Source organism: Lampris incognitus, chromosome 5, assembly GCF_029633865.1.
Source record: "Lampris incognitus isolate fLamInc1 chromosome 5, fLamInc1.hap2, whole genome shotgun sequence".
Taxonomy (NCBI): Eukaryota; Metazoa; Chordata; class Actinopteri; order Lampriformes; family Lampridae; genus Lampris; species Lampris incognitus.
In genome coordinates this window covers 19,599,961-19,625,884 of record NC_079215.1, presented here as the reverse complement: position 1 = coordinate 19,625,884, position 25,924 = coordinate 19,599,961, and the positions used below count along the sequence as shown (strand labels likewise).

The window sequence follows — 25,924 nt, the reverse complement described above, 5'->3', positions numbered from 1 at the left end:
AAAAGCTCAAATCTTTTTTTTGCCTTTCAAACCAGGCAGCTGCACATGATAATTTCTTTTATATATACACTCACCGGCCACTTTATTAGGCACACCCGTCCAACTGCTCGTTAACGCAAATTTCTAATCGGCCAATCACATGGCAGCAACTCAATGCATTTAGACATGCAGACATGGTCAAGACGATCTGCTGCAGCTCAAACCGAGCATCAGAATGGGGAAGAAAGGTGATTTAAGTGACTTTGAACGTGGCATGGTTGTTGGTGCCAGACGGGCTGGTCTGAGTATTTCAGAAACTGCTGATCTACTGGGATTTTCACGCACAACCATCTCTAGGGTTTACAGAGAATGGTCCGAAAAAGAGAAAATATCCAGTGAGCGGCAGTTCTGTGGGCGAAAATGCCTTGTTGATGCCAGAGGTCAGAGGAGAATGGCCAGACTGGTTCGAGCTGACAGAAAGGCAACAGTAACTCAAATAACCACTCATTACAACCGAGGTATGCAGAAGAGCATCTCTGAACGCACAACACGTCGAACCTTGAGGCAGATGGGCTACAGCAGCAGAAGACCACACCGGGTGCCACTCCTGTCAGCTAAGAACAGGAAACTGAGGCTACAATTCGCACAGGCTCACCAAAATTGGACAATAGAAGATTGGAAAAACGTTGCCTGGTCTGATGAGTCTCGATTTCTGCTGCGACATTCGGATGGTAGGGTCAGAATTTGGCGTCAACAACATAAAAGCATGGATCCATCCTGCCTTGTATCAACGGTTCAGGCTGGTGGTGGTGGTGTAATGGTGTGGGGGATATTTTCTTGGCACACTTTGGGCCCCTTAGTACCAATTGAGCATCGTGTCAACGCCACAGCCTACCTGAGTATTGTTGCTGACCATGTCCATCCCTTTATGACCACAGTGTTCCCATCTTCTGATGGCTACTTCCAGCAGGATAACGCGCCATGTCATAAAGCTCAAATCATCTCAGACTGGTTTCTTGAACATGACAATGAGTTCACTGTACTCAAATGGCCTCCACAGTCACCAGATCTCAATCCAATAGAGCACCTTTGGGATGTGGTGGACCGGGAGATTCGCATCATGGATATGCAGCCAACAAATCTGCAGCAACTGCGTGATGCTATCATGTCAATATGGACCAAACTCTCTGAGGAATGTTTCCAGTACCTTGTTGAATCTATGCCACGAAGGATTAAGGCAGTTCTGAAGGCAAAAGGGGGTCCAACCCGGTACTAGCAAGGTGTACCTAATAAAGTGGCCAGTGAGTGTATATATATATGTGTGTATGTGTATGTGTGTGTGTGTGTGTGTGTGTGTGGTGAATTCCATAGTTTATTTGATTTTCTTTAAAATTTAAAGGTTAAATGGGATTTTTTTTTCTATTCCTACCGAAGCAATTTTGTCAAAATAATGCCAAAAATGAAAAGTGGTTAGATACCATCAGAATTATATGAAAAACAGCAGACACCTTCTGCTCGCCTACCCTCTTCTCCATTCAGCCTATCCCTTTCCTTCCTGCATCCAACTCCTCCTTTGCAATCTGAGATCACTCTCTTTCTCTTTACCCTCTCCCTGCACATCAGTGTTTATTTCCTCTTGCCTCCCTCCCTCTTCTCTTCTCCCCATATGGGGAGCAGCATGACTCAGGAGGTAGAGTGGGTCGTCTCATAATCAGAAGGTTCCTGGCTCGATCCCCAGAGAGCATGTCGAAGTGTCCTTGAGCACGACACTGAACCCCCAACTGCTCCTGATGAGCAGGTTGGTGCCTTGCATGGCAGCCTCTGCCGTCAGTGTATGAATGTGTGTGTGAATGGGTGAATGTGAGGCTTACATTGTTAAAGTGCTTGGAGTGGTCGGTAGACTAGAGAAGTGCTATATAAATGCAGTCCATTTACCATTTCGCCTGCCTTTTTCCACTTCCTCATCTACCTCCCACTCCATCTTGCTGTCTCATCGTCTCCCCCTTTCCCCGCCCTCCCTCCTCTCCCCTCAGCCTCATTTCCCCCCTTCTCTTGTTTTCTCATGCTCCCAAAGTTTCTCTCTTCTACCTTGTTCCTCCTCTGCTCTCCTCTCTTCAGTAGCTCTTCCCCTCCTTTATCTCAAATCTCTCATTTGCCCTTCTTCTTCTGCGGCCCCCCTGCCAGTCTCCCAGTAGGCCAGTGTTGGAGGATGTTGAGGCATATGATGCAATATGGTGCTGATTGGATGAATGTGTACACGCACACACACACACACACACACACACACGCATGCACACGCACACACACACACACACAGTACACTTAACCCAGCCCTGCCCAATGATAATGGATCTCATCTAGTTCTTATCTCTCTCTCTCTCTGCAAATATGTGAACACACACACACACTCTGCATTGCGTTGCATTCCCACTGCAGCGTACATCCATCCCACAGATGATCCAGCCTCCTCTCTTCCTCCTTTCCATCCCTCCCTACTTCCTCCACTGCAGCATTGACCCTGCATGTTCAGTGGGAGAGACTGTCTTCTGTTCTCTCTCTCTCTCTCTCTCTCTCTCTCTCTCTCTCTCTCTCTCTCTCCCTCTCCCCACCCATTTTACTTGTCTGGCTTGCTGTGTTCTGGTCTATTTCTGGTGCTTGCTGTTGCTTTTTTCTCACTCTCTCGATCTTCCACCTGTTGGGCCACTGTCTCCTGTGTTTCGTTCGCTGCCCGTCTTCATTTTGCGCTCTTTCACAGCCAGCCTTGCTTTTCCTCCGCCCCTCCATTTCTCCTTCACCATCTTTCCCGTCCATTTTCTTGACACTCATGCTCTCTCTCTCTCTCTCTCGCTCTCTTCCCCCTCCCTTCCTGACAGTCTATTTTCTCCTTTTCCTCAACAGCATCTTTTTCTGATTTTTTTTTCTCTCACTCTTTCTTCTGCCTCCTTTTGCACCGCTTTCCTCTCACAGCTCATACTGCTCCATCCATCTTTTTAGCTTTCTTATTTTTACCCCAGCCTGTCCTTTCTGATACTACATGGCTGTAAAGTAGACTGGTGTACATAGGCAGGGTGGGATGATTTTAGAAGTGTATTAGTATCATAGGGAAACTGGCACATTATACACATCTTAGTAAATGCATACTTGTTCAAAAATACCATATTCAAGAATCCAACTGAGGTTCATCATATCAGACTGTCTGGTAATGTTAGTGTAATATCAAGCCAAAACTGGTTTCCAGGTTATACTCTGTCATATAGTTCAGATCTCATTCATTCAAAATTTCTCAGTGAGAAATTTTAGGTTACAGATTGTTGTTATCATCAGTCCAGACAATGAATTCATGTATCGCAGTAGGACAAAGTCAAAATTTCATCCTAGGAAGTCCCATGTCATCCTCACTGTGGTTTCCATGGGGATAAGACCCCAGGCCGACCCCTCTTAAAAGAGCTACATGTACTGCCTGTGTCCCAATCAATAACCTTCATGCCAATACCACCTCTCTGAAATAACTGTGTGTGTGTGTGTGTGTGTGTGTGTGTGTGTGTGTGTGTGTGTGTGCGTGCATGTATCTGTGTAGGCCGCTCACATGACTTGTTAGTGAGGCGTCTTTTCTGCCTGGAGACGGCGCTGCTTGTCTGTCTGTTCAGTCGGCAAACAGGCGTGGCCCCAGGCTGCAGTCCTCTGCAGTGCATATCTCTCTCTTTCCATCTCTTTTCTCTCTGTGCCCCGTCCCTCCTGTACTGCACCTGGATAATGACTTTCGTGTTAATTAGGCCAGGAAGTCAAAGCAAATACTGTCCTCCTATTGATTTTTGTAATCAATCTGGCTGGTTCAGCCTTATCAGCTTGGATGGAGAGGCTGCCAAGATTTTTCTTCTTTCTCAGCACAAAACACCCACCCACACACACACACACACACATGCACGCACGCACACACACACACACAGTCTTTTTTGTGTAATTATGACTGATTGTGTGCTCACCACCACCTTATTGCTTTCTCATTCCTTCTTTCTTTTTAGATTGGTCAGTATACAATAAATATTCACCTAACCCTAAAATAATTGATACAAAAGGTTTTTCAGTTGGTTTTGATACCCCTAGGCATGCTTAATAATATACTAAACATCTAATAAAATCTCAGTTCCAGAAAGAGGTCATTTTCAAAATGGCTGCAGGGAGCTGTTATTGGCTGTCTCAAGTACATACTATTCAGCCTAGAAAGGTGGTTTTGGTGTTTAGCCCTATGTTTTAGGGGTCATGGAATTCAGTAGATTCAGTTGAATTATTATCAGTTAGTTATTTTTTCACAAGTCCACATTGGGTTTCTAAGAGTGCTGCTAATTCACTCAATCACATGTTCTACTACTACTACTACTACCAAGTACTATTACATGTTACTTCCCATATATTGACAAGCATAGAGGCTATTCACATTATACTGATTTTGAAATGGCACTAATCATACATGTATTAATTTCCTTATCTCATCTTCCAGAAAATGATTTCATCCTGTGGTGACCACATCTGTCCCATTTGTCAGGGTAAATTGGAAGATGGAGATGATGTAGTCCAAATTTGCCAAAAATGTGCTAATGGAATAAATGGAGCTAGTGTTCAAAGAGGTGAATCCATTGATGTGACAGCTGGCAGTAGAGTGCATTCAAACTGTCGTAAAATGTACGCAGACAGTAAAGAAATTGACCTTCATTTAAAGAGGTACAGGGGTGGGGAATCTAGTAATGCTAAGAGGAGTGCTAAGATTTCTGATTGTCTTTTGTGTGGCATAAGCGTTCATGAAGGAAGTGCAGACTATTGTGTCAAGACTGATAACTTTACAATGACAATATTACTATGTTGTGATAAGCGATGTGATGGGTGGTCTTTCAAAGTTAAAGGTAGAATTTAATACTGTTGTGGTGACCTACATGCTGAAAGGATAAAGCCAGAACCCTTGGAGAAACAACAGCTGTCAAGATTGCTCCTGATTTTTATTTATTCTGCACTTGTATTTCTAGGAGCCCTGGTAGTCTCCAAAACTGACGAGCTATCATTGCAGGAGGTTATAAGTTGCGAGCTCAGTCCTTTCCCTCCTGCCCTCTTAGAAGCCAGAAACGTTTGCCGAAAGGCTGATAAGCATCAATTAGCTCACACCATCAGTGAACATGCAAGGGATGCCATCTTAGATTCTGTACCAGAAATAGAGTACCACTTACTTGATGGAGGTACATTACTTCACCAAATACCATGGAAACATGGAGAAAGCTATGGTGGAATAGCACAGTCATATGCCGACTTCTCAATCTGGCATTATGGTTCATCTTCAACCATTGTCTTTGATGGCTTATGAGGAAGGGCCATCCATTAAAGACAACACACATCAGAGAAGAGGACACAATCTCCATTCTGATATCCGCTTCACTGCTGAGACAGAATTCTCAGGTAAGAAGTAGGCATTCCTTTCAAGAGATATCAATAAATGGGGACTGATCTGAATGGTAACTGATGAACTGAGAAAAAGTGATTGCACTGTTGTTAGTGCAACTGCAACTGGTGATGCTGATGCAGACATAGTGAAGGCTGCAATGGAGGCATCTCTTCTGCACACAACTATGCTGATTGGAGAAGATAACGATATCCTTGTCTTACTTCTCTACTATGCACAGTGAAATAGTAAGGGTCTTTACTTCAGATCAGACAAGTGCAAAGCTGATGGTAGTTCTAAAGTGTATGACATCAACCATCTAAAAGAAATTCTCGGACATGATGTTTTCTCAGTTGTTATTCATCCACGCCATGACCGGTTGTGACACGACTTCTCGGCTCTTTGGTGCAGGCAAAAAGGCTGCTTTCCAGAAGCTTGTAAAAGGAGATCCTGTCCTTCGGACAAGTGCCAATGCATTCACTGTCTCAAACCAGACCACAGAGGTCATTGATGAACTAGGGTGCCAAGAAATGGCTGTCGTCTTTGGTGGAAAGTGCACAGATTCCCTTGCGATATTATGATGCAACACATTCAGCAAGAAGGTTGTCTCTGCTTTGTCGTTTTTAACACCAGAACGTCTGCCCCCAACTGAATCTGCTACTAAACTTCACTGTCGCAGAGCATACTACCGAATCATGATCTGGATGGGAAAAGAAGAGGGAATGGATGCCATGAACTGGGGGTGGAACCTGCAGGATAATTGGTTCGTCCCAGTTATGTCAAGAATGAACACTTGCTCCAGACAGTCCCTTGAAGGTTATTCACTGTAACTGCTCCAATGCCTGCAACACACTCCGCTGCTCTTGTAGAAGATATGGACTACCATGTACTTACTGCCTGTGGAACGGGCCAACATGAAAAATTTGACAATCCCCACAAGTTTCTTCCAGAGGAGTCTGAGGATGATGATGATGACTAATGATTAACTGTATGTTTAAAATAAGACCATGGACTGGTAAATCTGGTTGACTGGATTATTTTATTAGTTTGCAGGTTGGATTTGTCAATGATTAACTGATGGGAATTTAACTTATTTGAACAGACACTTGGGCCCTAAAACCTAGTATTTGACCTCAAAAATCACCTTTCTAGGCGGAATAGTAAGAGATATAGCATTTAAGCGCCTGGCAGCCATCTTGGAAGTCATCTTGAAAATGACCCCCTTCCCAGGGTCAGAATCAACTAGATATTTAATATGATGTTTTGCATGTCAAATAGTACCAGAAAACCCTTTGTAACAATTTTTTGGGGGTTCAACCTTATATTGACCCGTATATTGCTCCTCATTGCTACGACTGAGACATAGCAACGTTGTCAGCCACTTTTTCTATTCTGACACTCCAATCTTTTCTGATAATTTCAAATGCATGACATTTCTTGTGTGTTTGAGATGGAGATTGTGCGGTTGTGTCTATTTTAATGAGTGCGACACTGTTTCACTTAAGATAAAGGTACCTCTTGTGTCTGTGTACTGATATCTTGTTTTGCCTATTACTATAGTGCTTATTTGAATAATGATTTGACAGACAAATGTGTGCGAGTGTGTGTATTTGAGTAAGGTTTAACAAAGCCTGTTTAGAAGGCTCCATTGTATTCAGAATTTTTTTTCTCCTTTGTTATTTGCATATAGCCTACATATTTTCATAGCTTGATTAATGATCACAGAAAGTAGAGTCAGTTCATCTGGACACAACGTTTGAGAGAAGTGTTTCATCACTCATATAAGTGACTTCTTACGTCTCAGCTGACCGCATGTATCCTCACCCTTGTAAACAATACAGTGGCATAATGACCGAAAACAACGATTGGTTTCATACCGTGAGCATTAACTAGAGTTACAATGGCCATGTGTACTATTCACAGAGGATTGGGGAATGTTTTGATTCACAACATTGTAAGATAGCAACAGATGTACTCTTAAGTATCCCCCCCTTGTTCAAGGATGGTTGTTCCCTCTTGTTCAAACTCGTATTCCTCCCTATCAAGGATGTGCACATCCTCATCCTTTAAAGAGTGGCCACTGGCCTGTAGATGGGTGTAGACTGTGGAGTCCTGGCTTGATGCATTTGTTCTTCAGTCTGTGCCATCCTCTTGGCCAGCGTCTGTATGGTTTCCCTGATGTACAATTCATGCCAATCCTCCTGGGAATTAACAGCGTATACTATATTGCTCTGTTTGTGTCGAGGGACCCGATCCTTGGGGTGGGTGGATTTCTTGCGCAGCATGTTTTGGGGTTTGAAAGCAACTGAGATGGGTGTTTGGCAAATATGCATCTCAACTGTTCCGACACTCTCGCTACATACAGAATCACCACTGGTTTAGGCTTAGGCAGCGGTTGGCCTTCTCTCTTCGATCGGCTGGTGCATTGTTTGGGCATCTTCCTGACTTTGACAAATGCCCAGATAGGATAACCATACTTAACCAGGGCCTGTTTAATGTGGATTTCTCTTCTTCCCCGGCCGTTGTGTCAGTGGGGAGCACTAGTTTGTGCTCCAGTGATGAGAGTCAAACCTTAAGTACTGATCAGTAGCTATGTGTTCGTTTACGGTAAATATCAACAATCAAATGGCCCCCATCACCAATTGCAATTTCATAGTCTAAGAAGGCTAATCTGTCATTTTCACATCTTTCCTGGTGAACTTGATGTAGTTTGTGAAATGTGGTATGCCTTGAGATTTAATGTTAACCTAGGTGTCATCCACAAATCTTAACCAATGGCTATAGGTGATGTCCCTGGATAGGACATCAGAGCCATCAGAGCCACTTCCTCCATATACAAGTTGGCCATTATATTTGAAACTGGGGAGCCCATAGTACACCCATGCTTCTGCCTATAGTACTGCCCCCTCTATGTGAAGTACATGGACTGAAGACACAGCTCCAGGAGCAGGCACACTTGGTGAGTGTTAAGGGTGGTCCTATTGCTAAGGGTAGGGTCATCTTGCAATTTCATACGGACTATCTCCGCTGCTTCATCAACAGGAACGCATGTGAAGAGCGACATAACATCATAATTTCTGTGATTTCCTTACCTGAATTATTGAGCATGCATAAAGACACTTGATTAATGATGTGAGATCACACACACACACACACACACACACACACACACACACACACACACACACACACACACACACACACACACACACACACACACACACACACACACACACTCCCTCCCTCTCTCTTTCTCATACAGTCAACAAATGACCATTTTTATTTTGGAGAAATTCCTGCCTTTTAAGAGGAAAGAAATGAAAGGGACCATAGATTCTTTGTTGTTTATTACTATGATCAATGAGATCATACTCTTGCATGAGCCTTACTCTTCCCTTTGTCTATTCCTGGAGGAAGAGCAGCCCGCTACAAAACCTCCCTCAGGAGCTGGGTCCATTAAAGGCCAGCGTACACAGAAACAGAGCGGGCAGTTACATGACCTGAGTCAAGTGAGATAAGATATACTTTTATTATTAATCCCCTTGGGGAAATTCATCCTCTCCATTCATCCTAGCCATGTAGCTAGGAGCAGTTGGCAGCCGCAGTGGAGCATCCGGGGACAATTGCCTTGGTCAGGGGCTTACACAAGAGTATTAACCTTAAGGTCCGTGTCAGGTGTTGGGGAACCAGGACAAAACCTCATAAGAAATGGCCTACTCAAACAAGACATTCATGAACAAGGGCCGAGAACCTGAAACTGATGAAATGCTACTATAACATCAGACCCTAGGAGAGAGGCTACATGAAGCGTGTGATGAAAGACAGGCCCTGGATGAAGAAGTACAGCAAGATGTCCATAAGGGAGGCCCTGGAAACTACCAAACAAAGGCTCACAGCTCTGGCCGCCAGGCTGAAGGGATACACTAGAGAAGCAGAAGCCAAAAGAGTAAATGTATGGTTCCTCAAAGAACCATCCAAAGTGTACTCCCAGCTGCAGAGTAACAAGGGAACAACATCAGACCCACGCAGAACAGAGACCGAGTCATACTGGAAGGATATATGGGAAAAGGAGGCATCACACAACACTAATACCCAGTGACTGGTGGACCTAAGAGCAGACCACAGCAATATCCAAGAACGAGAACCAGTTATCACAGAGGCTGACATCCAGTTATGAGCATGAAGAGCTGGACTGCACCAGGCCCTGACATGATTCACCCCTACTGGGTGAAGAAGCTAATGGCACTCCATGAATGTCTGGCGACACAGATGAACCAGCTTCTAACATCAGGGTCTCACCCTGACTGTTTAATGCAGGGGAGAACAATACTGATCATGAAGGATCCCCACAGGGGTACAACACCTTCAAACTACCTGCCTCTCCACAACATGGATGATCCTAGCAGCTAAGCTGAAAGGACACATGAGTCAATAAATAAGCGAAACTCAGAAAGGAATTGGGAACAACACCAGAGGGTCAAAGCATCAGCTAATGGTTGATAGAGCAGTCACCCAAGACTAAAACCAGACAGACCAACCAGAGCACAGCCTGGATTGACTACAAGAAAGTCTATGGTACAATGCCCCACATGTGGTTATTCAAGTGCTTGGCACTATACAAAGCCAACAGGACCCTAATAGTCTTTATCAAGAACTCAATGTGGCAGTGGAAAATAACAATTGTACAGGTAACAATCAAATGTGGTATATACCAAGGGTGATACACTATCCCCGCTACTGTTCTGCATAGGCCTGAACACAATCAGTCAGTTCATCACAAAGACTGGATATGGACACAGGTTCAGAAGTTGAGTTACCATCAGCCACCTCCTATACATGGATGACATCAAGCTGTATGCGAGGAACGAGCGAGACATTGACTCACTGATCCACCTCACCAGGTTCTACGATGACGACAGGGTGCCATTCGGACTGGACTAGTGCACTCAAATGGTGGCAAAAAGAGGAAAGGTCATGAGGACTGAAGGGGTTGAATTACCAGATGACAGGATAACAGACATACAGGACAGTTACAAGTACCTGGGTGTTCCACAGGCAAATTGAAACCACACAAAGGCAGCAAGGAGGTCAGCTACAGCCAAATAGCCCCAGAGAGTAAAGCTGGTCCTGGAGAGGAAGCTCAATTGGAAGAATAAGGTCCAAGCCATCAACACATATGCCCTACCAGTCATCAGATGCCCACCTGGAATAATAAGCTGGCTAAAGGAGGAGATGAAGGCCATAGATATCAGGACATGGAAACCCCTCGCAATATTTGGAGGGTTCCACCCAAAGTCCAGCACCCTGAGACTGTACGATAAGTGAAAAGATGTGTCAGAACCACTATCCAGGAGGAAACGGGGAACATCCACGAGTACATCAGAAAGAGGGCCTTCCAGGACGAACTGGTTAGTGAGTACCTCAGGTAACAGAGGACAGAGTACAGAAGAAGAAGAGGTATCATGGAAGATCAAGCCCCTCCATGGGATGTACCATAAACCGATAGAAGACATAACTGATATCAAGAAATCCTACCAGTGGCTAGAAAAGGCTGGACTGAAGGACAGCACAGAGGCTCTGATCATAGCAGCACAAGAACAGGCACTCAGGCGGTCCGCGGTGGTGTAGCGGTCTAAGCATCGGCTTTGTGGCGATGCAGTTGCCCACTGGGGACTGGGGTTCGCGCCCCGGTCTCGTCAGATCTGACTATGGCCGGACTCGATGAAGCAGCAATCATTGGCAACGCTGTCTTCGGGAGGGGGGCGGAGTCGGCTTGTGTTCGTCACGTGGATGCGTCTCTGTGTGTGTCGGAAAAAACAGTGGTTCGGCCTGGAGTCGCCTTGTCACGAAAGTGGGGAGGCGGTCTCCTTCGAGACTGCCGGCCGGAGAGATGCAGTTGGCGAACGCATGCAGTACGAGGGTGGGTGTTTGAATTACAATAGGGATCGATTGGCCACTAAATTGGGAGAAAAAAGGGAAAAATCAGAAATAAATTTCTAAAGAAAAAGAACAGGCACTCAGGACCAGATCGATTGAGGCAGGGGTCTACCACACCAGACACAACCCAAGATGCAGGCTGTGCAAAGATGCACCTGAGACAGTCCAGTGCTTAGTAGCAGGGTGTAAGATTCTAGCTGGAAAAGTGTACACTGAGGATATAGTGTACAGCAACATCTGTACTAGATACAGACTGGAATTCCCCAAGTCCAAATGGGAGACACCACCAAAGGTGGTTGGGAAAGGCAGAGCTAAGATCCTGTGGGACTTCAAATTCCAGCCTGACAAGCAGGTGCTGGCTAACCAACCAGACATTGTGGTGTTCGACAAGGAACAGAAGACAGCAGTAGTGATCGATGTAGCAATCCTGAGTGATGGCAACATGAGGAAGAAAGAGCATGAGAAGCTAGAGAAATAACAAGGGCTGAAGGAAGAACTAGATCGGATGTGAAAGGTAAAATCCACAGTAGTCCCAGTGGTAATAGAAGCAGTAGGGGTTGTAACCCCCAAACTGGGGGAGTGGCTTCAGCAGATTCCAGGAACAACATCTGAGGTCTCTGTCCAGGACAGTGCAGTCCTAGGAACAGCTAAGATACTGCGCAGAACCCTCAAACTCCCAGTTCTCTGGTAGAAGACCCGAGCTTGAGGAAGACACATACCACCCAAAAAAGGGTGAGAGAGAGATTTTTATGTGCACACACGTGTGTGTGTGTGGTCCAATCCGATCCAATATCAGTATTGGGTGCTGATACTGGTGTAATTCATTCATCGGTTATTGGACTGACGTTCCTGATCCATGACCGATCCAGATCGCATAATCTGATATTTTTATGAATTATAAATATTTAATAATGCAATTTAAAGCCCATAGCCAAAATTGTATGTGCAAGTTCAGGTAGTATAAAATGTTTTGAGTGCTATGCTTGTCCACCTAGAGAGCAGGAAGCGGAGGATACAGAAGCCGCTGACCGAACTGCTGAAGCAGGGAGAAGTAGCGAGGGGGAGTAACAAAGCTGATGGCCACGGAGAAACAAGTGAAACTCCACAAAATGTAAACCTGGAGTCTCCTAAACGCTGTAGTAATTTGGAGAAAGATAAAATGGCTGTAGATGACATAGTAACTATCAGAGGGACCCAGTGTGCATGGAGTTAGTGATGTTGCTGTGCGCGTAACCTCCCCGGCAGCTGCTGCAGCTGATCCTGGGCAGGAGGGGTAGGAGGCAGACCTGCCTGTTGCCAAGATCCAGGAGAAGGAGGGTGATGATGAAATGGAGTACAATTCTGACGTAGACGGCATGGTAACACATTCCCAGCGACCAACCAGTGAACTGTACACTTAGAGGAAATCCTTTTTTTTTCTTTTTCTTTTTTTGGATGAAACTTGGCAAGTCTGTCAAAGTAATTATTATTTTCCGGTAACAACTAAATTTCTCAAATTGTCACAGCACTGTAAAAACTTGTAGGGTTTGATTTATTAGATGGGGGGGCGTAATCGTTTTAAGAAAGGATGTTGCCACCTTAAAAAAAAGCACCTGGTTTACAAGAAAAAGAAAGACACTAAAATACAAAAAAACTAACAAATAATTGTAATAAATCACAGGGTATTGTTTAATATCCATCCATCCCATCTGTTTCTTTTTCTGATTTTCATCTTATTTTTCCCTATGCAGAAGTTTTGGGTCTTTACACATTAATGGAGGGAGAGATAGGCAGATGAGAGTGGTACATTTAATTTTTGTACAGAAAACACACACAGACATGGGTTGGAAATGCACTACATATTTCACACTGGAGAGAAAATTGAAGAACCACATTCATAATCTTCCATCACTTAATCCAGGTTATTGTCACAATTAGATTTAATTGATGCTTGGAGAGTAAAAAAAAAAATCACTTGGGTCCCTCATTTAATTTTTAGCATGTGCCTGCACATTGTTTTTAATGACAATAAATTGAATTGAATAAAGGTTTCAGGGAAAACGGTCAGTGGTGCCAGGCCAGACAGGATGTACATCACCTTAACACCAGGTCCGTCAGGAGCAACACATCACCACTTAGTCAATGTTGTTTTATATCTTTCACCAACAAAACATATAAATCTTTCTGGCATTTTAATGTGAAATGACTACAGGATAGGTCTTTTTGTAAAAAAAAAAAGAAAAAAAATGATTATTTGATGTAATTTGGAGAGGAAGAAAAGCACAGTTTGACTCTAAGTCAATAAACACATTAAGGAGTTGTCATAGCAACCTGTTTGTATGTGAAGGCTACTTAAGCTACAGTTCAAATAAATTAGTTTGGAATACATTTAAATTTAATGCATTTTTTTCTGGTTTGATAAGTTATGTTTACTACAGCCTCATGTGACCTTACACACTACCAACGTGATGATGATGATGATAATAATATTCAAGAAAAAAACAGCTCTGGTATCTGTATCAGCAGATAGTATCTATGTATCTATCTATAGATATAAGCGGATTACCCAGCTAGTAGTTAATAAACTAATTTCATTTGCCTGTTTATATTTTGCGTTCATGAAGTGCTTGATAAGACTCATTTGCAGTGATTGTAGCCAATTTCCATATATGCATCAAATAAGGCACCGAGTACTCATTTCTAATTTTTTGCAGGTAACCATGGTTACATGGGTGGCATGGTGGCCCAGTTGCTAGTGCTGTCGCCTCACAGCAAGAAAGTCCTTGGTTCGAACCCCAGGGTTGTCCAACCTTGGGGGTCATCCCAGGCCGTCTGTGTGGAGTTTGCATGTTCTCCCCGTGTCTGCTGTGGGTTTTCTCCGGGTGCTCCAGTTTCCCCCACCATCAAAAGAAACATGCATGTTAGGGTTTATACTCCTGTCTGTGCCCCTGGCCAAGGCAATGGGGAAAAGAACTGGAGTTGGTCCCCGGGCGCTGCAGCTGCCCTCTGCTCCTAGCTACACAGATCACAGCTAGGATGGGTTAATTTGCAGTAACTGAATTTCCCCAAGGGGATTAATAAAGGAAACTTAATTAATTAAAACAGAGCACACTGCCCTGCATTCGCTGAAACGGTGTACTTAGGACTGCAGTCAAACTCTTCTGTATTTGTTGTTCAAATAAGGTCTTATTCTTCCGAGTGTTTGTCTGGATTCGTAGGTCTGCATTCTGTGTGTGTGTGTGTGTGTGTGTGTGTGTGTGTGTGTGTGTGTGTGTGTGTGTGTGTGTGTGTGTGTGTGTGTGTGTGTGTGTGTGTGTAATCCCACTCCAAAAATCCCAGCAGTTGAGGCTCGTAGCACAAACAGGCTGTTGTTTAAATGGACTACACAGGAACATGGTGGCCCATCGATCGCATCCCATCCTCTCCACTCCGCCCTTCAGTTCAGTTGGGTAGGGTTACAGCACCAGGCAAAACAGGAGGTCTGCCAAAGTGTGCGTGTGTGCGCGTGTGCGCGTGTGTGTGTGTGTGTTCACACGTCTGCATGTTTGGGAGGACGTGCATGTTTTCTCCAAAAAAAAAGAAAGAAGAAGAGCGGGCCTAAAAATAGGAAAATCATGGCAGTACTCATTTTAGGGTAAAAAAAACCTGTTTTGGTTTGTATTAGGAGCGAGTGTTTAAATTAGAAATGAGATTATGTTGTGGTTGTTTGCATTACACTAAGCTTTTGTTCAGGGTAGGATTTGGCTTTTGGTGGTAAGATTAATAAATTATAACATTTAAATCCAGTGATTTTTTTTGGGGGGGGGGTGTCAGTTGGAGTACAGAAATACACTTGTGTCTGTGCTAGAATATGTTCACAAATGGAAATTAGGGAATAATAAAGGTGTGTGTGTGTGTGTGTACTATTTAGGATTTTTGCTAAAAGAAACATTTCTCAGGTAAATTCTCCGCTGATGTTGGGAAAATAAAGCCACACACACACTTGATATTGTGATGGATGGATGGATGGATGGGTAGTGAAATGAGATCCAGGAAGCTAAAAGGTACAAGGGCAGGACTGGATATTTAGACCTGGTTCTGACAGTTACAAATTTCCAAGAACTGGATGTTCAATAAGAGATACAAATTTTCAAGCCGCTCATTGAATCCTGAAAGCACAGTTTCAGTCGCCTTTAGAAAACTAGTGAAATGCATTCAGCAGTAACCATATTGGTCCGATATCTGATACCAATATCGGTGCATCTCTAGTGAGCGTATTTGGACCTTTTCCAAATCATTAATTTTTTTCCATGTTTTAATTCTTTACAAGTGGCATCATAAACCCATCAAACACCCTGCAGGCTGCGTTAGAATTAATCTGTCGGGAGGAGATGGAAACCGAACAGTGTGATAAAATCAGAGATTACATTGAGTAGTCATCTTTAATGAATGTGATCAGCACGCTCCAGAAGACTACGCTGGCCTGTTAATCCCCTGGCGTGATCATTGCTTATATGTTTATCTTCTCTATCAATGCTGCTGATAATTAAAGCAGACTAACTGCAGAGAGGATGGTGTGCAGAGCACATGGTGCCAGGAGCCTGTAGTCAGTGGCCAATGGTGGAACCGTTGGATGACTGTCGGTCAGTGCAGTTGTGCAGAGGGTTTCATGAAACCATTGAACTCAGTTGGAGACATGCAAATGAAAAATTAGCGCTTGCTTCTCTTACCCAGGGGCCCGCAGCTATTATGGTGTCTAGCCGCCCAATGTTTCCACTACAATAGCCATTAATGGATTTGCCGCCCACTCGTATAAGAATACCTGCCACCTAATACCCCCCCTGCCCAATGTGAAATGTGAAAATGAATGCTTTCATTTTCAGTGAAAAAGAAAACATTTTCAATGCAGCGCTTTGTTTATTATTTTGTCCACCAAACAAAAAATGTGACTTTTTCTGATGATAAATCCATGCAGGATAGTTGCAGCACTGTTTACGTCACAGGTGTTACGAACTGTCTGGTATTTGGGTGTTGACCGAAGCATGGTAGGTGTCTTATAACACAGCGACTACAGTGCGTCGTGTTTCAGATTCAGAATTCATTTTCTCAGTGTCCAGGTGGCGTAGCGGTCTATTCCGTTGCCTACCAACGCGGGTATCCTGGTTCGAATCCCCGTGTTGCCTCCGGCTTGATCGGGCGTCCCTACAGACACAATTGGCCGTGTGTGCAGGTGGGAAGCCGGATGTGGGTATGTGTCCTGGTCGCTGCACTAGCGCCTCCTCTGGTCAAGTTGGGGTGCCTGTTCGGGGGGAGGGGGAACTGGGGGGAATAGCGTGATCCTCCCATGCGCTATGTCCCCCTGGTGAAATGCCTCACTGTCAGGTGAAAAGCAGCAGCTGGTGACTTCACATGTATCGCAGGAGGCATGTGGTAGTCTGCAGCCCTCCCCGGATTGACAGAAGGGGTGAAGCAGTGACCGGGATGGCTCAGAAGAATGGGGTAAATGGCTGGGTACAATTGGGGAGAAAAAAATCCAAAAAAGTTACGTTCAATAAGTTCAAAGTTTTTAAGGTGTCGCATTGTAGGACAAAACCACATGCTTTTTTTAAAGCATTTTTTTAAAGAACATAATCGCCACAGTGAAACGGTCCACTTGCGAGTGTAGTGCAGAAAGTTTAAAAGTAGTCTAGCTATGGCGACAAAGCAACATAAATGAAGCGATTCAGGCAAACATTTCAACAACATCCCCCCACCCAGTCGACAGCGTACCTACAGTTTTCTCCTTGTTTTGGACTCGAGCGTCATAAAAGTTATTTAGCACCTCTTCTTTCTTTTTTGGTGACAGTACAGACGAAGGTTACTGGTTTGCAAAAAACAAGTGTTTTCAGAGCTAGTCAGTATTCTCGCGTGCAAACTTTGCAAATTTATGTCCAGAATAACCAATGTGTGTCTGAGATCTGGCAGTTGTTGAGGATGCTTACACTTTTTTACATATTAAGCAAGATTAAGGTATTTAAAAGCTTAGTGATTAATCTTGGAATTCCAGATTAGGAAGAGCCAGTTAATTATTCATTAGCTTGTTCAGTTTGACTCAACACTGCTGATACATCTTGTTTGACATAACCCATATAGTTTAATGCGGCTCAGGGTGACAAGGTTTCCTACTCTGTCCCAGTGAGAGGGACCTGCTTCCATTTTCTGCTCTCATATTACTGACAAGAAAGCTGCAGTACTCTGAATCATTACAGTGGTTAGCGCTGTCACCTCACAGCAAGAAGGTCCTGGGTTCGAACCCCAGGGTTGTCCATCCCAGGTCGTCCTCTGTGTGGAGTTTTCATGTTCTCCCCATGTCTGCGGTGGGTTTTTTCCAGGTGCTCTGGTTCCTCCCACCTAGGGAAGAAACACGCATGTTAGGGTTTATACTCCTGTCTGTGCCCCTGACCGAGGCAATGGGAAAAGAACTGGAGTTGGTTCCCCGGGCGCTGCATGGCGGCTGCCCACTGTTTTGAGTTGGTCCATCCATTTGTGTTTCATGAAGTTCTTTGCTATAACTATCTTATCCAATCGCCTACATCTTTGAGTTATAACCTTTGCTGACGACAGCTGATTTGACTCCTGTGGTGGTTACGTCACCCCTACGTCACTACTGCCTCATTCCTGTCTGCCTGTCATAACATTCAAACTTGGCTAGGTGCGTGTCTTGTGACAAGCCTGGGAGATATTTACGTCCACTCCGCTTCGTCCGCTATTGACAGCGGTTGCAGCATCATTGAGTTTACACTGCAGCGGGTGTGGTTGTTAGAAGGGGCAATACAAGGTCATCTTAGATTCCGTGAGTCATGCTGTCAAAGTCCGCATACATTTGTGATGTACACCTTCTTAGAGAATTAAATCACAAGCTGCCTTCTGAGGATGAGATCAGGGTCTCCATAATATGAACAGTGCTATTATGGTGTATGCTATTATTAGAGCGCCTAAAGCATTAATGACCATAAAATGGTGATTGTACTGTGTGACCAAAGCCTATATCACTTACAAGCATACAGGAGTGTTCCCTAAAAAGTGATGGATTTCTGTACATGATGAGATCCGCTTGTGTCGTCTGTCATTTTCTAAGCTCTTTTTGCTCTTTGTTTTTGCAGCTGAAACTCGAAGATCGATCCATCGTTATTAGAGACATTGTGCGACGGATGCATTCCTGTGTAAGCCGAGTCTTTCTCCTTCTCTTGTCTGTTCCCTCTCTTCTGCTTTGTTTCTTCTTTTAGTTGTGCCAGAAATGACTGGAATACCATAACAGGCTGATTGATGGTTGTGAAAGTGTGACAAGATAATTGGTGTGCTAAAGCTTTTAAACTTGCAGGACAATGTAGAATGAAATCTGAACTTGAATACCCTTGTAAAGCATAGCTACATTTTTCTTTCATGAATATTCTTAATGTGTATCCTAGTTCATATGCTGTGATACCAGTGATATTGCTGTGCCTCAGGAAATGTATGAAACCAAAGGTACAAATGTTAATTGCTAAAAATTTTAGATGAGAAACACAATGTTGATCCTTGCAAAGGGTTTCTGTACAAAAAGCATGATGATGATGATGATGGCAATGATTGTTGACATACTTGCCATGTGACTTTTTGTTGTGTTACAGGACAACCAGTGTGGAATTGTGACCAACATTGACATTGAGTGTGCTGTGAAACTAGTAGGAACCAACTGTGTGCTATACCCAGTCAACAGCAAAGACCTGCAGCACATTTGGGTAAGAGAGGGGAACTTCACTTTCTGACATTCTCGTTTTGTTTATATGAATCCCACCGTTCATTTACAAGTTATTTTACCAGTACGCTGGATGTGATGGAACAATTCTCATGCCATGCTGGGGAATAAGCATTCACACACAGAAGAACAATTCAAACAACAAGCTAATGTAGTGATCTATGTACTGACCCAATCTGCTGAACAATCAATGGTTGTTGTAGAAAACATTGGGCTGCACCGCCCGATTGTTATTTATATATACACCGATCAGCCAAAATATTTAAACCACCTGCCTAATATTGTGTAGGTCCCCCACATGCTGCCAAAACAGCTCTGACCCGTCGAGACATGGACTCCACAAGATCTCTGAAGGTGTCCTCTGGACGTTAGCAGCAGATCCTTTAAGTCCTGTAAGTTGCGAGGTGGGGCCTTCCATGGATCAGACCTGTTTTTCCAGCATAGCCCACAAAGCGGCTTGAGATTTGGAGGCCAAGGCAACACCTTGAGCTCTTTGTCATGTTCCTCGAACCATTCCTGAACAATTTTTGCAGTGTGGCAGGGCACATTATCCTGCTGAAAGAGGCCACTGTCATCAGGGAATACCGTTGCCATGATGGCGTGGGTGGTCCTGGTCTGCAACAATGTTTAGGTAGGTGGTACGTGTCAAAGTACCATTCACATGAATGCCAGGACGCAAGGTTTCCCAGCAGAACATTGCCCAGAGCATCACACTGCCTCCGCCGGCTTGCCTTCTTCCCACAGTGCATCCTGGTGCCATCTCTACCCCAGATAAATGATGCGAACGCACCCAGTCGTCCACATGATGAAAAAGAAAATGTGATTCATCGGACCAGGCCACCTTCTTACATTGCTCCATGGTCCAGTTCTGACACTCACGTACCCAATGTAGGCACTTTTGGCAGTGGACAGGGGTCATCATGGGCACTCTAACCGGCCTGCGGTTACTCAGCTCCATACGCAACAGACTACAATGCACTGTGTGTTCTGACACCTGTCTGTCATAGCCAGCATTAACTTTTTCAGCAATTTGAGCTACAGTAGCTCTTCTGTGGGATCAGACCAGACGGGCAGCCTTCGCTCCCCACATGGATCAATGAGCCTTGGGTACCCGTGACCCTGTCGCCAGTTCAACGGTTGTCCTTCGTTGGTCCACTTTTGGTAGGTACTGACCACTGCATACCGGAAACACCCCACAAAGACCTGTCGTCTTGGAGATGCTCTGACCCAGTCATCTAGCCATCACAATTTGGCCCTTGCCAAAGTCACTCAGATCCTTCCGCTTGCCCATTGTTCCTGCTTCCAACACATCAACTTCAAGAACTGACTGTTCACTTGCTGCCTAATATATCCCACCCTTTGATGGGTGTCATTGTAACGAGATCAATCTTATTCACTTACCTGTCAGTGGTTTTGTTTTGGCTGATCGGTTATGGTGTATAGTGTAGGCATTTCTTTGGGGTTATCAAGCGGGCACTTTTCCTCACCTTTACTTGAGTAAGCCCACTGACACCTCAAGAGCATGTTAACGTGGGGTTTTGTTTGATTGTTAATGCATGAATCAATTGAATTAACATTCAGTTTATGGTGATTTAATCTATCCCCCCTTTTCACCTAGCAGCACCAAGAGTGCTAGAGTTTTAGCATGGCTCACTCCGGTGGAAATAAAAGCCTCAAACCTGTCAGTACCTGCATTCTGCTGTCCCTTTTCTGTTGTGTTGAGAATAATGTATTGGCTATAGCTTCAGTAGACAAATGGGCAGCTACTGATCCTTACACCACCAAGTCCTTAGAAGATCCCCGACTGCAATTTTGTGCAATTCTGAAATAAGTCGATTTAAAAGCAATGTTGAAACCTGTTGCTGTATTGAAGCTCATTAAGCTTTCCTGGTGTGTTCTACCAGTCTTTCATGTATGGCGACTACATTGCCTATGACTTCTGGCTGGGGAAAGTATATGACCTGACAAATCACATCATCCTTAAGCTGTCCAATGGAGCCAGGTAGAGTGTGTGTGTGTGTGTGTGTGTGTGTGTGTGTGTGTGTGTGTGTGTGTGTGTGTGTGTGCGCGCGCGCGCGCATCATCCACATTGATGTTTTTCTGACTGTGTTTGAGCATGCATATTTGTATGTGCAAGAAGAATGATTTTGTGTGTGTGTGTGTATGGTGGGGGGAGGGGTTTTTGAAGTGTAAATGCTAAAACAGACATCAGTCTCTAAGCCAGCAGTCGTTCCTGTCTTTCTCCAGGTGTTCAATGAGCGTGGAGGATGGTGCCAAGCTTTACGATGTCTGTCCACATGTCAGTGACTCGGTAGGTCACCGCAGGCATCTGTCAGCTTTGGTGCATAATCTTTCTTTATAAACCAGCTCTTTTTGCTCCCACATGATAAATGACACATTTAATGCTCTTTGATGAGTTCATATTCAAAAAGTTAAAAGCCCAGAAATTGCACAGAAATGAGAAAGAGTCGAAACGGAATTGAGCGCCATGTGCAAAATTGTGTCACTCCTGGGATGCAGTGGTAACCTGTATCCATGATGGCTGGCCATTTGGGGCAGCAGTAGCGTCCATCAGGTTGTTAATGGAAAGGTTTTTTTTATCTATCCATCCATCCGTTATCCAAACTGCTTATCCTGCTGTCAGGGTCACGGGGATGCTGGAGCCTATCCCAGCAGTCACTGGGCGAGAGGCGAGAAGACACCCTGGACAGGCTGCCAGGGCATCACAGGGCAAAAACGAGTGGTGTTCCCTCTGTAACGGTGTTTGATCCAATCCACTGATATCAGAAGTTGTTTAATCAGCTGATGTGACTCAGCTGTGTGTGCCACACTGCACTCAGCGGTTGCCATGATATGAATAAAATATGGTTGCCATATTTTATTTATTTATTTTTTCTAAGAGAGGACGCTTTCTTTGTATAAAGCAGAGGACCTTTAAGTTTGTAGTATTTAGTCTTTCAACTGCTTACCTTCTGCTACATACACTGGATACTAGAGTTACCCTTCTAAGTCATTTTACATGTTGCTATGTTACATAGCTTCTTCTCTGCCATATGTAAAGGTGTGCATTTACCATTTAGGTGGACTTGGTTGGAGGACAAGCTATTTGTGTCCAATTTATGGAAGAAAAAAAAACTTGCTCTGTCAAGTGTAAATCACCTAACCAATTATTAATAAAAACTAATGGAGCATTCATTTTTGGTCAATAAAGTTTTGGAAAAAAAAATGAATGAACCTCAAAGCACATTAATAGGTTTAGTAGGCCCCTACTAGCCCATACATTTAGATCAGATGTGTGAAGATAACATGCGGCACACTGACACAGTGATTAACGCAGTTGCCTCGTGGCAAGAAGGTCCTGGGTTCGAGCCCTTGGGGGTTGTCCTGGGTCGTGTGGAGTTTGCATGTTCTCCCCGTGTCTGCGTGGGTTTCCTCTAGGTCCTCCAGTTTCCTCTCACAGTCCAGACATGTAGGTCAGGTGAATCGGCCGTACTAAATTGTCCCTAGGTGTGAATCTGTGTGTGTGTGTAATATAGCCTTCTCTCAATAGAGATAATCTTTATATCTACAAATATTCATGCATACCTGGTGTGCTTTTAACATTTGACTTTCCATTTTTGAATGTCTTGAACACATTGTTTTAACAGCTCTCACAGATAACTAAATGAATCAAACACTGTTGTTCATTTCTCGGAAATTTCACCCAGTTGTTTGTGACATCCATACTCTTTGTTGTTGGTCCTCTGTCGTGTTTCAGGGCCTGTTTTTCGATGAGGCGTACGGCTTCTACCCAGGCCAGGTGCTGATTGGGCCAGCAAAAGTCTTTTCTAATGTCCAGTGGCTGTCTGGGGTCAAACCCGTCCTCAGCAAGAAGTTCAAGTTCAGGGTTGTTGTTGAAGAGGTAAGATGATCTTTTTTCTCTTCTTGTGAAGACATAAGATGATGACGAACGGAAATGTCCGTAGCTGGTCCCTTTCATTTCAACTATTGTCCTCCTCATGTGATGTTTAATAGTAGTAAGGCACTTTGTCGTCAGGAAAGCGTGCTGTGGCTCAGTCATTAGTCTGTCAACATATTTATTTATTTATTTATTTGAAAACTGGGTTCTCTTCGTTGGGTCTGAACCGTTTTCTGTCTCCTTTTTCAAATGGCCATCTGGATATGACGTTGCTCTTTTCAGGTCAAAGTCGTGGAGCTAAAGGTGACGTGGATCACCAAGAGCTTCTCTCCTAAAGGCTCTGACAGCGTCTATCCCCCTCCATCCACCATCACACAGGAGAACCTCCACAGGTAGATTCCTTCATCCATCCATCCACCCGCTGATTTCATACATCGTGTGACTCGATGTCGACTTAATTTACATGTCTTGAGATGGACAAATTTATGACATCCGGGGAGCATAGTCAGCATCTACACTCACCGGCCACTTTATTAGGCAAACCCGTCCAACTGCTCGTTAACGCAAATTTCTAATCAGCCAATCACATGGCAGCAACTCAATGCATTTAGACATGCAGACATGGTCAAGACGATCTGCTGCAGTTCAAACCGAGCATCAGAATGGGGAAGAAAGGTGATTTAAGTGACTTTGAACGTGGCATGGTTGTTGGTGCCAGACGGGCTGGTCTGAGTATTTCAGAAACTGCTGATCTACTGGGATTTTCACGCACAACCATCTCTAGGGTTTACAGAGAATGGTCCGAAAAAGAGAAAATATCCAGTGAGCGGCAGTTCTGTGGGTGAAAATGCCTTGTTGATGCCAGAGGTCAGAGGAGAATGGCCAGACTGGTTCGAGCTGACAGAAAGGCAACAGTAACTCAAATAACCACTCATTACAATCGAGGTATGCAGAAGAGCATCTCTGAACGCACAACACGTCGAACCTTGAGGCATATGGGCTACAGCAGCAGAAGACCACACCGGGTGCCACTCCTGTCAGCTAAGAACAGGAAACTGAGGCTACAATTCGCACAGGCTCACCAAAATTGGACAATAGAAGATTGGAAAAACGTTGCCTGGTCTGATGAGTCTCGATTTCTGCTGCGACATTCGGATGGTAGGGTCAGAATTTGGCGTCAACAACATGACAGCATGGATCCATCCTGCCTTGTATCAACGGTTCAGGCTGGTGGTGGTGGTGTAATGGTGTGGGGGATATTTTCTTGGCACACTTTGGGCCCCTTAGTACCAATTGAGCATCGTGTCAACGCCACAGCCTACCTGAGTATTGTTGCTGGCCATGTCCATCCCTTTATGACCACAGTGTTCCCATCTTCTGATGGCTACTTCCAGCAGGATAACGCGCCATGTCATAAAGCTCGAATCATCTCAGACTGGTTTCTTGAACATGACAATGAGTTCACTGTACTCAAATGGCCTCCACAGTCACCAGATCTCAATCCAATAGAGCACCTTTGGGATGTGGTGGACCGGGAGATTCGCATCATGGATGTGCAGCCAACAAATCTGCAGCAACTGCGTGATGCTATCATGTCAATATGGACCAAACTCTCTGAGGAATGTTTCCAGTACCTTGTTGAATCTATGCCACGAAGGATTAAGGCAGTTCTGAAGGCAAAAGGGGGTCCAACCCGGTACTAGCAAGGTGTACCTAATAAAGTGGCCAGTGAGTGTATGATGAGGTTCATGGTGAGGTTGGTCCCGGCACCTTGGTGTAAACTCATTGTTCTGTTCAGGGTGAGACGTCTCGGCTACTACGACCACACCCAGAGGCAGCTCGGAGAGAGGGCGCTCTATATTTTCCCCGCCAAGGGGGACGCCACGCGTATCACTTGTGAAGGACTTGAGGGAGCCCCCATCCTGCCTGAGGACCCTGTGGCCAGGAAGGTGTGTTTGGAGGCATTTAAAGTCTGTGTAACTGGTTGTGTCCTCGACTTTATTCACTTGTGTATGCATATGTGTTTGTGTGTGTTTATTTCTGTAGCCTGTTGTAGACTCACTTTATCTATCTGGATACATCAAGTCCTCGTCTTTACGTGTGTGTGTGTGTGTGTGTGTGTGTGTGTGTGTGTGTGTGTGTGTGTGTGTGTGTGTGTGTGTGTGTGTGTGTGCGTGCGTGCGTCTGCCTGTTGTAGACATCACTTTATCTTTCCAGCCCATTGTTTACCCCAAAAGCATATTAGCATAATAGTCATTTGTTTTGCATGAAAATTAAATGAACGTTGTGTTTTGTTGTCATGTACTGTAGCTTTATGGGAAAGTCATCTATGGTTCTTTGGATACCCACTGGTATCATAAATATTGTATTTAAAAAAAATACTGTAGCAAATTGTGTCAGTCCTCTTATTTCGGTGTTTGCTACAGTTAAAAAGGATGTTCAAGAAAGATGCAGGGAAGAAGACAGTGGAGAACACGGATGCACAAGGTGCCAACCAGCATTCAACAGAGAACCCAGAGGGTACATCACTCTCTCTCTCTCTGTCTCTCTCTGACAGTCATCACTTGTGCAAACAGTCATTTTAAACAGGGGGGGTCCGGGTAGCATAGCCGTCTGTTCCGTTGCCTACCAACATGGGACTCGCCAGTTCGAATCCTCATGTTAGCAGGTTTTTACCTACATCTTCTTGGGTCTATAAAGTGGCTTTTATCTTAAAGCAAAGAAGTGTCATAGCTAGTATTCACAGATGGAGCTAAAAATTCAGCAATTAGTTAATAGGAAATTTAGTTGAAGTGCAGCACAGGACATTTATTACATAAGTTAACATGTTTCTTAATCTCCATGTGAGGAATACCATATTTTCCTGTGTGTTTTATTAGAATAAGAAAAGCTATTCATCTTGCCCAGACCTCACCAGAGTGAAAAGTTTTGAGACAGTGATTTCAAAATG

General features: G+C 44.3%; 1 protein-coding gene across 1 annotated transcript in view; it reads left to right on the top strand.

Moving 5' to 3' along the window:
- ube2o (ubiquitin-conjugating enzyme E2O) overlaps positions 1-25,924 on the top strand; it is a 61,797-nt gene that overhangs the window by 10,551 nt on the left and 25,322 nt on the right. Inside the window, exons 2-9 of the mRNA XM_056280879.1 lie at positions 18,442-18,501; positions 18,949-19,059; positions 20,981-21,078; positions 21,324-21,387; positions 22,834-22,977; positions 23,257-23,366; positions 24,773-24,923; positions 25,401-25,461. Coding sequence (XP_056136854.1) covers positions 18,442-18,501; positions 18,949-19,059; positions 20,981-21,078; positions 21,324-21,387; positions 22,834-22,977; positions 23,257-23,366; positions 24,773-24,923; positions 25,401-25,461 — 799 coding nt within the window. The remainder of the gene's footprint in view (positions 1-18,441; positions 18,502-18,948; positions 19,060-20,980; positions 21,079-21,323; positions 21,388-22,833; positions 22,978-23,256; positions 23,367-24,772; positions 24,924-25,400; positions 25,462-25,924) is intronic.